Here is a 12,126-nt window from a genome sequence, read left to right on the forward strand (position 1 = left end):
TTTGCCGCGCTCCGGGTCGCCGCGCTCCCCAGACACCTCTTATAATCAGCCACTCAGCAGCAACTCAGGAAGCTCCACTCTCTGCTCCTCTCTGACTCACAATGCAATCGGCACACCTGCTCAACGATCTATTATATACTTCAGCCACTCAGCAGCAACTCAGGAAGCTCCACTCTCTGCTCCTCTCTGACTCACAATGCAATCCAATATGATCTAGTATACTTAATAACAAAAGAAAAATGAGGACATAGTATGAAGGATGGCTAATATTTTAGCTGGATCACAGCAGCCCACCATGATTACTGATAAAAATTATTAATGTTACAACTGTTTGAGAGAATGAGATAGAAGTCGTCAGCAAGACTTGTGTGAAATTACTGAACCACATAGTTCTTAAACAAATACTTCCTTGACTTAGCAATTTTCAAGGTCTTCTCAGTTACTGAGATTGTAAACCTGTTGCCCAAACCTATAGATGCCGAAAAAGAAGTCACTGCATGCCATCGTGTGGATATTTCAAGGACAGCAGCATCTATTCTGAAAAGATGGATTCGTTTAAAAAAAAAAAAAAAGCGAGGGGACGAGGGGGAAGAAGGGAAGAACACAAATATGTATGTCCTTGAATACAAATATCGTGAGGAAACTCATTCCAGAAAATAGAGGGGTTTTGTTTTCGTTTCTTGCTTTTCAGCTAAAATAAACTAGAAGTGCTAATGGCTGTGAGGCCACACTCTCAACTGTTAATTGTCTGTCATTAGTTAAGCAACTAGGCAATGACTTCATGATTTAGACTTCATATCCAAGACACTTCCATTACAAAACCTTTAAACACCCTTTGCAGCATTATTCTCTACCCATGCAGAGACAGCAGAACAGAATTGTCCTGCTAGCAGCATACTTAGGATACCTTCCACTTTGTTGTCTAACATATATACCATCGTGATTCTGTTGTGAGTTCCAGCTACACTTATGGTCATTCCCTAAGACAGTCAAAGCTACTCAAGCTGAAGTAATGAATTTAAATGTTATCATCAAAAGGATGGCAGGGAATTAAGAGAAATGACAGAAGGAAAGAAGAGGATAAGTTTGAGGCAAAATCAATTAGATTTTTTTTTGCCTTCTTATATAAAACAGCTTGTGTCCACAGCTTCCATGAACAGTCTGTGCTTTATAATATAAGTCCATTTCTCCAAACAATTCCATATTTTAAAAAGTTATTTATTTGGAATACAATTAAATACAAGCACAAGGCATAGATGTTCACATTGCCTTTCCACATTAAAAAAATAGCAAATCAAATAAGAGGTAAGTCCTGAAATATTTTTATGGCTCATATCAAACTGTTGAAATTAGAAACTGTTCTGGGGGGGGGGGGGGGGGGGGAAGAAAGTGCCAGTTCACCTCAGGGTTTTTCTGGATGGTGTTTCTGGATAACAGTTATGTGTCTAAACACAAATATGCTTATGTGCAGCACAGCAGTGCTGAATGAGACTCCAGAACTCAAAGGGCCTATAGTTTCACTGATACAAAGAGACTGTCTGCTGGTGGGATGGCTGTTCTGTAGTTTACCAAGATTATGGATATCTTTCACATAATACTATTTTGAACTCATGCCACCTCAAATTTATTTAAGTTGGATCAGGCAGGGCAATAGAAAAAAGAGTGCTAATCATCTAAATACATTAGTAAGCTATATCAACATGAAGAGACAGGAAGTGAAGGAAGAGAAATGCTCATGTAACCCTTCTTTTTCCTTGGAGCGAACATAGAATGAGCACTGCTCTCTTGGTGCTTTTTTCCAAAGGAGACCCCTGCACTAGCAATGGTAATGGCAGAAGGGAAGATGTGAGCATGTTGGTTAAAAGCAGAGATTGGGTAAAAATTGTTTGATTTTAGTTTAGTTTGCTGTTGGGGTTTGGTTGTTTGGATTACTGCTTTTGTTTTAAGCAAGGAACTGCAGTTCGCTGGAGCATGTCACAAAAAGACCTGTTCTGGCAGCTTTCCTGAATGTCTGCTGTGCACTGAAGCATTTTGTGTTTTCTGAGCGAAAAGGCAAATCCAGGGCTACCAAGGGAGCAACAATCCCTACGTACACGCGTGGGCGCGGGGTGCAAGCTGCAGCCTTTCAGGTAAGAGGGTCGGGCTGTGGCAGCGGGAGCACAGCAGTCGCAGCAGTCACTGCAGTTTCCATCGAAGAAACTGCAGGACGGGCCAGGCCCATCTGCCCTCGGAGAGCCGAGTGTGACGAAACGCGCGGGCAGGAGCACAGGGCACGGCCCTTTGTCACCGACGAGTGACAGCACCCGGCTGCGCGCGGCGAAGCTCACCGCCCTCAGCAGGCACCGCCCGCCCCGCCGCGCCGCCCCCGGCGAGGGAGGGCACACTGGGCATGCGGCGCGGGCACGTCCACTCGGGAGGGTGGGCAGGGGCTGCGGAGCGCCGTGTGGCTCGCCGGCTCGAGCGGTTCCTCCCCTGTCGTTGGTAGCGCCCCGTGCGGAGGGCGGTGGTGAGCGGCGCGGCGGCGCGGCGGGCTCGGGGCGCCGGCGCCTCAGCGCAGGGCCATGAGGCACCTGCCGTACTTCTGCCGCGGGGAGGTGGTGAAGGGCTTCGGCAGGGGCTCCAAGGAGCTGGGCATCCCCACCGGTGAGCGGGCGCGGTGGGCACGTCTTCCCGGAACAGCATGGGCAGGGTGTCCGCGGGGCTGGGCCCAGCCGTGGGGTTGCGGGTCCGCGCCGGGGCCCGGGAGCGCTGCCGCCGGCCAGGTGCTGGGCCGGGGTTCTGCAGCCGGCCTGTGTCGCGGCCCTCGGGCGGAGCCGTGCCGTGCTCCTGCCCCGCAGCCGTGCGGCAGCGCTGTGACTAAGCTCGCCTGACCTCGGCGGCCGCCCCGCCGCCCTGCAGGGCTGCGCTTTTGTTATGATTTGCGATTTCCGAGAACGGCCCTGCCTTGTTACCTACCAGCGTTTTCCCGACGCCTTTCTTCTCCCTCTCCTGCACTGCTTAGAGTCTCGCACCTTCCCTTGTGCACCCCAGTCTGTAAAGAGGTTTCCCTGGATCTTAATGTTTGTTCCTTTTCTCATCTAGTGATCGTCACGATGTACGGGATGTAGATGAGTGTCACGTTCTCGTGTGGCAGCCTGGGAAAATATCCCTCCGCATAAATCTCTGATAGGAGTAGGAAAGGGAGTAGGCATTGGGAATCGCTGCAAGGAAGAAAGTTTAAGGGGAGTAAAGCAGAGTTTGAAACAGAGCAGGTGGGTTTGGCCTACAGAGAATACATTTTCCTATCGCCCATCTCTGTTTCAGGTGTCGAAACGCAGGCAGATGAATACTGCAAGAAAATTTTGAATGTTCTTAAGCACACACTGAAGTCAGTAGTCATATTGCACTACATCTAACAGACATGAAACTTTATAAGACCACTCTTGTAGTGCCGGATTTCTCACATCTGTTTCTGAGAACATTTCACATTTTTCTCCTGGTTGTTTATAAATGATGTGTTGGTATTAGGGAACAGGGAAAGAAAGCTGTACCTATCTGTGAGCTTTTATAAAAATTTGGTAACCATTCATTCTTTCAAATCAGTTTGGTATCTTGCATTAAGAGATCTATTCAGCTTGGAAATAGGGGTAGGATAGTAATTTTGACAGAAGATTCAAATTAGCCAAAAGGAAATTTTATTTTACTGTAAATACATAGTTTTCAAAGGAAATCTCAAGTCCACAGATGCCTCTGAAAGGGAACTTGTGCAAAACTGACAGATGACTAAACAAAGATTACATTTGCTTCTACATAGTTTATTTCATCAGTAAATATTTTACTAATAAGTAGTTCTGAGATGCTATTTTATAGTGCAGAAGAAAGTTGACTTTTTCCCTCTCATTTTTCCTCGTGGTAAAGCTGTGGTAATTGTCCTAAGAATGAAATGTGTTCTGGCTGTATATATGATGTTTTTATTAATTACTACTGCAGAAGAGAAAGAAAACTATACAATACAGTGTGTGTGTGTGTGTGTAGGAGTTATAATAACTCAGGTGTTGCCACAGTAACTAAATTTTATGAAGCTGTTTTATACTTTGCTGATGGTCTGTCTCATTATTCTTATCATCACCAGTGTTATGTTTGTAAATAGTGTGTAGGCAGAGTTTGGCTTTTAAGTACTTGAAGATCCTGTTATATACTTGATTTACACAAAGGCACTTACACTTTATAAAATTTTTGCAGCTAACTTTTCTGAGCAAGTAGTTGAAAGCTTTCCATCTGATATCCCTACTGGTATATACTATGGATGGGCCTGTGTTGGAAATGGAGATGTGCATAAAATGGTTGTGAGCATAGGATGGAATCCCTTCTATAAGAATATTAAGAAATCAGTGGTAAGAATTTTGCTTTTTGTGGGATTTTTATTGTAATAAAAGACTGCATTAATTTTAACAAGATACACAGAATTTGATTGATGAATGGTATTTAGAAATTTGTGTACCATTGGAAATACATTTGTTATCTAATTAATAATATTCTGAAAAGAATATACTCCCTGTAACCAGAGAGTATGCAGAGGAAGTTGAGTAAAGTTTTTCTTTCTTCCATTCCACCATTTCTTAACTACTTCCAAAATTAAAATATAATAGTACTTGAAATGATGGTTGTTTGACTTGCTGATAGCAAATTAAGCATGAACTTGGTAAACACATTGAATTTACTGGTTATGAGACCCTGGCATAAGCTGGGACATAGTAATAATCTATTGTTCTCTGCAATGTATCTGCATTTCATATAGGAGATGTTGGGGCAGCTTAATTTGTAATGAATTTTTAATTAATTCTTCTCTTAAATGATGAAATGGATACGTAAGATGCTGCAGCTTAATGTACCCAATAAATACTTGAAGGCATATAAGGGTGTAAGGATGGAGAAGTTAAAATCCTGAGCTGTAACAGCTGTGGGGTTTTTTGTTGACAAGTGCTGGTGCTTTTCCTGAGTCTTGCAAAGCTCTCTTTTATTTGCTGAAAACAATTTTATTTGTTCACAAATTTCTACTTCTAAGTGTTTGTCTTTGGAAAGTCTATACTTAAAAATTTCTTTGCTGATAACTTTTCTGAGCAAGTAGTTAAAAGCTTCCCAAATAATAGCTCTGCTGGTAGATGCTATGGGTTGGCTTGTTTTGGATATGCATAAAAAGGTTTTGAGTGTCAGGTCTGTGTCTTAGTCTGGACTTGCTCTTCGTTTTTATCATTCAGTTCCCTTAGGGGATAGGTGTAGAAGCTCTCCTTGAGGCAGCTACTTCCATCAAAATCTTCATAGTTATTTTAATGTATCCACTTGTTGATGAAACACTAACGTTTCCTGCCTTAGAAATCTTAACTCTGAGAAGTTTTGAAGCACTGCTCCTGCTCCTGATGTCTAGGGGTGTGGGTTTTGGGTTTTTTTTAATTGGTTTGTTGGGTCTTTTTGTTTGGTTAGGGGGAGGTTTTGTTGTTTCGGTTTTCTTGTTTTTTTTTTTTTTCATTCCTTTTCTCTTTAAACACTTTTTACTCTTTAAGGAAGTATTTTTTTTTAATTCAATGCAGAATGCAATTCTACTTCCTAATACAAACTAAAGCCCTGGCCTTTTTATTTTGGATTATACATGCTATACTAAATGTCCTTTTATTTTTTATCTGTTAAGCAGAATTTGAATGTTGGATATTAGGCCTACATGCTTACAGAGAGAGAAATAAACTCTTTAAGTTCATTGTAATTGTCCACTTACTTCTCTTCCTTTAGGAAACACACATTATCCACACCTTCAAAGAAGACTTTTATGGAGAAATTCTTAGTATAGTCATAACTGGATACATTCGACCCGAAAAAAACTTTGATTCCTTAGGTCAGTATTGAAGGTCTCCCTCAGACTAGTTTCTTTTTTGCCTTACTCATGCAAGTTCTAGGTCTTCACTGTACCTCCTTCCATTCTGAGATGTTTTATTGGTTAACCTTTAAAATGTCAGTGAAATGTTTTCGTAATTTAAAAACAAAAAGACATACCCCCACATCATCTTATGTATCACACTAAAAACCTGCACTTTTATTTCCCTTGTCTAGGGAGTAATGTTAAAGTCATGGGCTTGTCATGAAAGTCAAGTGTACTAATTTATTCTTAAAATGCAGTTTTGTTAGTATTGAAACAGAGCTGCTAATATGTCTTTTGACAAATGAAGAGGATAGTGGTTGTAACAGGTAAAAATGCAACTTTAGCATGGTAAAAAAAAAACATTTTAAAAGTAGAGAGTTCTGCCTTTCAAACCTCATAGTTACATTCTGTTTCTGTGATTGTTGTTTGATATTTTGTGATGCCTTATTTTCACTTGTTATTGTGTTCAGAATACAAAACAACTTTTAAATATTCCTATTCTTACCTTTTCAGATGCGCTCATTTTGGCAATTCAGGAAGATATTGAAGAAGCAAAAAGACAGCTAGATCTACCAGAACATCTTAAACTCAAAGAAGATAACTTTTTTCATCTGCCAGAAGGCAAAATAGTAAATAATCGCTGAGAAAAGCCATACAGCCTTTTTTCTTTTTTTTTTTCTTTTTTTTATATTTCTTTCTTTCTTTCTTTCTTTCTTTCTTTCATTCATTCATTCATTCATTCATTCATTCATTTTCTTTCTTTCTTATTTTCTTTCTTTCTTTCTTTCTTTCTTTCTTATTTTCTTCCCTGTCATGGAGCTTTTGTATTTGCACTGCTCTCATAGATACTTTTGTGTCATATGTCTGTTAGGTGACTGAGATCAGAACCAATCATACAAGATGACTTCTGTTTTCTTTGGTTGAGTCATCATTAGCCCAGTCATACAAAAGAGCTAGAAGGCTGTACTACTGGTTGTAGATAAACAATGTATGATGTATCCTAATGTTACCAGGTCTTTGGAGATCTGAGCACATTTAGAACATGACCAAAGTTAATTGTAATCATGAGGTGTGGTTAGCTCATTTAATGAAGAATGCCTGTTCTTAACCTAATGTTCCATAATGTCCCATTTTCTGTGTCATTCTTAGATCTGAGTTTTAGCTTAGAAAATGTTGGTATTGATTGACTCAGAAAATTCCAGTGCTTAGATAGATAACAATAGTAAGATTAATTCCATATAGTTCTTGATTTTTTATATGCTACACAGCTGTTATGGTTGAAGCTGTTACTTTAATTGAAATTATTTATTTTAAGTTTATTTGAGATGGAAGAAATCGCTGTTGCTCATTGTGTTGCTAGAATCTGAATTATATTTCTTCACACTTGACTGAATATATGATAACACATGATTGTGTAGTTTAATTCTGAAGAGGTGATTCACATAATTTCAAAATATTAGTAAAAGTGTGAAAGCTGATAAACTTTAAGGTTCAGGCGTAAAAGATGCAGAAACAATATAACAAGACTGCTGCTCATTGCATCTTAAAGGAAAATAGGTAGTGGACACGTATTTGCATTTTATGTGCTGCTGATATTTTTCATAGGAAAATCTTGAGGTTATTTACTGCACTGGCAATAAAATGTCTGACTTCAAGGTTGTCATTATTGTAAGGCACAGAAAAATCTCATCAACACTCTGCACTAAGTGCAGGTAAGAGCCAAGATTTTGGCAGACCAAGTAGATAAATACACAAATGAAAACCTTTGGGGATTTATTAGATAATGAATCAACACTATAAAGAATATTGATTATTTTTTATAAGTAGCTGCAGACAGTCCTACTCTGAAATATGGGGATACAAGTGGGGGTTGGACTAGATGATCTCTGAAGGTCTCTTACAACCCTAACTATTCTGTGATGGATTAGTGGAAGGAGTGTGATGAGAGTTGATAGTAATTTGAAAAACAGTTTGAAAAAAGTATGTAATGTGCGATTCAATACCTAGTCTTCTTTTCCTCTGATAAATTTTTCTATCCCTTGGTGAATGGAAGCAGATTAGCTATAGTGACTGTCACAATCATAAGTTTTTAATCACCCTCTGATGTGTCTGGGACATATTCTGAAATTCAAAGTACTTCTTTAAATATCAGCTGTGATTCTCTGTCTGAGCTACAATGTTCAATATGGAACGCACAATTTCTATAGTGAAATTTGATTAATTTACTCCTTGTCCTGTTCTAATCCTACTTTTCACTCTAGAATTTAGAAGAGTTTTAGCAAGGTAGCTGATTCGGTCTTTGTGGCAGGTGGTGCTGTCAAGATGATAGTTTCACTTCATACTGCTTTAAATTCTAGCCAGTATCATGGGCTATTATTAGGGAAGAGGTCTTGAGGAAATCAAGGGTTCATGTTTGCTCTTTAGGACTTCAGGAGAAAACTTGATTTTGCTTAAATGAATTGTTCACCAGTGGTGTTGATAGCAGAGGCAGATACAATACATTTGGGAGACAGGGACATGGGACAATATACTTTCTTTTAAAGGAGAAGAGAAATAATTTAGTGGGCTTTTTGCTATATAATGTGTTGGAAACTATTTCTAAAAAGTCTGTAAAAGAATTGTCTTGCAAGATTGATGATTGGAATTTTAAAAAGGAGAGATAAAAGGAGAAATTTTTTTTTGCTAAGAGTTTATGCATTCTTCAGATTTGTAGCAAAATTAAAATAATATATTTTACTACTCCTTGTAGAGAATAAACAGAAGCCACACCAGTCACCAGGGAATGTTGTCAACATTAGATTGTTGTTCATCATGGTACTGTAGCTGAGCACTCATAGCTGCCTTTAAAATTGATTTTTGCCAGTGATGTCTTGGGTCTGTTGTGGAAACTACGGTGCCTTAGGCTGTTCTGAATAATACTTTTCTGTATCTGCTAATAAATGCCACTGTCAAAAATTCAACTCACCATTTGTCCTGGGTTGACTATATGATGCTTTTATCCTCAATCGTCTCACTCTGTTTATGTTGAATAATAATAAGTTTTGTACCTTTAAGAGTGTTACAGAGAGTGAAGGGGGAGAGAGAAGAGGCGCGCAGTTTGTTTTCAGACACTGCACCCACTCCTCCACATTCCTGCTCCTGACTGTGTTGTCTTCGGACAGACAGCGGGACAGAGAGCTCTTCTTTTGCTTTTTAGTTAGTGTTAGCTAGCTGAGGCAAAGAAGTTCCCTGGACTGTTTTTTTTTCCCTTTTCTTTGGACCTCTTGGAACTGCTCTGGACTGAACACCCAGGAGAGCACCGGCAGCTGCAGCTGTGGCCCACCGGGCCGGCCCTGGCCTGCGACAATTCCAGCACTGAGAGACTGATCAGAGACTGAGTGAGCTGCTGCTTGAACCCGGGGTTTTCTCAGTTTGTCATCTCTTTTAGAGTGGCAAGGGGTCTCATTGTTTTGATACTGTTTTGGTCGTATTGTTTAATAAACAGGGGTTTTTTTCCACCTTTCTCCAAGGAGGTATTTTTCTTTCCTCCCGGACCAGTTGAGGGGGGGAGGGGCCGATTGGATCTGCTTTTCCCACTGGAGCTCCTTTGGGGGGATTCTTCCCCAAACTTGCTCTAAACCTGGACAAATACATGAATTGGCGCCCAACGTGGGGCCCTGAGCAGCAACAGGCCTTTGTCCAGATCAAGCAGGAGATTGCTCATGCAGTAGCCCTTGGCCCAGTCAGGACAGGACCAGAGGTGAAGAATGTGCTCTACTCTGCAGCCGGGAACCATGGCTTGTCCTGGAGCCTTTGGCAGAAGGTGCCTGAGGAGACTCGGGGTCGACCACTGGGATTTTGGAGTCGAAGCTACAGAGGGTCTGAAGCCAACTATACTCCAACAGAGAAAGAAATCCTGGCTGCCTATGAAGGAGTCCAGGCTGCCTTGGAGGTAATAGGCACTGAAGCACAACTCCTCCTGGCACCCCGACTACCCGTGCTGGGGTGGATGTTCAAAGGCAAGGTTCCTTCCACTCACCATGCCACCAGTGCTACATGGAGCAAGTGGATTGCTCTCATCACTCAGCGCGCCCATATAGGTAAACTGAATCGCCCTGGGATTTTGGAGGTCATTACAAATTGGCCCGAAGGTGAGAATTTTGGTGTCACAGATGAAGAGGAACAAGAACCAGTGACACGTGCTGAAGAGGCTCCTCCCTATAACCAACTGCCCCCAGAGGAAACACGCTACGCTCTTTTCACTGACGGTTCCTGTCGCATCGTAGGGATGAACCGGAAGTGGAAAGCAGCCGTATGGAGCCCCACACGACAGGTTGCACAAGCTACCGAAGGAGAAGGTGGATCAAGCCAATTTGCTGAACTCAAGGCTGTTCAACTGGCCCTAGACATTGCTGAGAGAGAGAAGTGGCCAAAGCTCTACCTCTACACTGATTCATGGATGGTAGCCAATGCTCTGTGGGGATGGCTGGAGAGGTGGAAAAAGGCTAACTGGCAACGTAGAGGGAAACCAATTTGGGCTGCTGATGAGTGGAAAGACATTGCTACCAGGGTAGGGAGGCTACCTGTGAAAGTCCGCCATGTAGATGCCCATGTACCCAAGAGTAGGGCCACCGAGGAGCACCAAAACAATGAGCAGGTAGACCAAGCTGCAAAGATAGGGGTGTCCAAAATAGACCTAGATTGGGAATATAAGGGAGAGTTATTCCTAGCTAGATGGGCCCATGATGCCTCAGGCCACCAGGGCAGAGATGCCACCTATAAGTGGGCACGAGACCGAGGGGTGGATCTAACCATGGACAGTATTTCTCGGGTTATCCATGACTGTGAGACGTGTGCTGCCATCAAGCAGGCCAAGCGACTGAAGCCCCTCTGGTACGGTGGGCGGTGGTCCAAGTACAAGTATGGGGAGGCCTGGCAGATTGACTACATCACACTGCCCCAGACACGCCAGGGCAAGCGCTACGTGCTGACCATGGTGGAGGCCACCACTGGATGGTTGGAAACCTACCCTGTGTCTCATGCTACAGCCCGGAACACCATCCTGGGCCTGGAAAAGCAAGTTCTGTGGAGACATGGCACCCCTGAGAGGATCGAGTCAGACAATGGGACTCATTTCAAGAATAGCCTTATCAACACCTGGGCTAGGGAACATGGCATTGAGTGGGTGTACCATATCCCCTACCATGCACCAGCTGCAGGAAAAGTGGAGAGGTACAATGGACTACTAAAAACCCAGTTGAAAGCTTTGGGTGGGGGATCTTTCAAGAATTGGGAGCAGCATCTGGCAAAAGCCACCTGGTTAGTTAACACCCGAGGTTCCACCAACCGAGCAGGTCCTGCCCAGTCTGAGTCCTTGAATGTAATAGAAGGGGACAAAGTCCCAGTGGTACATATCAGAGGTTTGTTAGGGAAGACTGTGTGGATCAATTCTGCCTCGAGTACAGACAAACCCATTCGTGGGGTTGTCTTTGCTCAGGGACCAGGTTGCACGTGGTGGATAATGCAAAAAGATGGAAGAACACGATGTGTACCTCAGGGAGACCTGATTGTTGGATAAAACCTGTATAAATATCACTGTTTCCTGAATGTTATTACCACTGTCTGTGTATAGTTGTATAATGGATGTATCATGTATGTACTTGTAGAGTTAGAATTTATATTAGTTTTAGTAGTAAGCAGACGATATGGGGATAAGGGGTGGAATGTCCTGGGTTGACTATATGATGCTTTTATCCCCAATCGTCTCACTCTGTTTATGTTGAATAATAATAAGTTTTGTACCTTTAAGAGTGTTACAGAGAGTGAAGGGGGAGAGAGAAGAAGCGCGCAGTTTGTTTTCAGACACTGCACTCACTCCTCCACATTCCTGCTCCTGACTGTGTTGTCTGCGGACAGACAGCGGGACAGAGAGCTCTTCTTTTGCTTTTTAGTTAGTGTTAGCTAGCTGAGGCAAAGAAGTTCCCTGGACTGTTTTTTTTTCCCTTTTCTTTGGACCTCTTGGAACTGCTCTGGACTGAACACCCAGGAGAGCACCGGCAGCTGCAGCTGTGGCCCACCGGGCCGGCCCTGGCCTGCGACAATTCCAGCACTGAGAGACTGATCAGAGACTGAGTGAGCTGCTGCTTGAACCCGGGGTTTTCTCAGTTTGTCATCTCTTTTAGAGTGGCAAGGGGTCTCATTGTTTTGATACTGTTTTGGTCGTATTGTTTAATAAACAGGGGTTTTTTTCCACCTTT

The 12,126-nt window shown here is 42.4% G+C and overlaps 1 protein-coding gene across 1 annotated transcript; it reads left to right on the forward strand.

Annotated features, from left to right (window-relative positions):
- The first annotated feature begins 2,462 nt into the window (after positions 1–2,462).
- On the forward strand, positions 2,463–12,126 carry LOC141726857 (riboflavin kinase-like). The gene is made up of 4 exons (XM_074531967.1): positions 2,463–2,643; positions 4,222–4,373; positions 5,764–5,866; positions 6,404–12,126. The coding sequence occupies exons 1-4, from the start codon at positions 2,562–2,564 to the stop codon at positions 6,532–6,534; spliced, it is 468 nt and encodes a 155-aa protein (XP_074388068.1). The 5' UTR covers positions 2,463–2,561; the 3' UTR covers positions 6,535–12,126.

This window comes from Zonotrichia albicollis, chromosome W, assembly GCF_047830755.1.
Source record: "Zonotrichia albicollis isolate bZonAlb1 chromosome W, bZonAlb1.hap1, whole genome shotgun sequence".
In the NCBI taxonomy this organism is placed as follows: domain Eukaryota; kingdom Metazoa; phylum Chordata; class Aves; order Passeriformes; family Passerellidae; genus Zonotrichia; species Zonotrichia albicollis.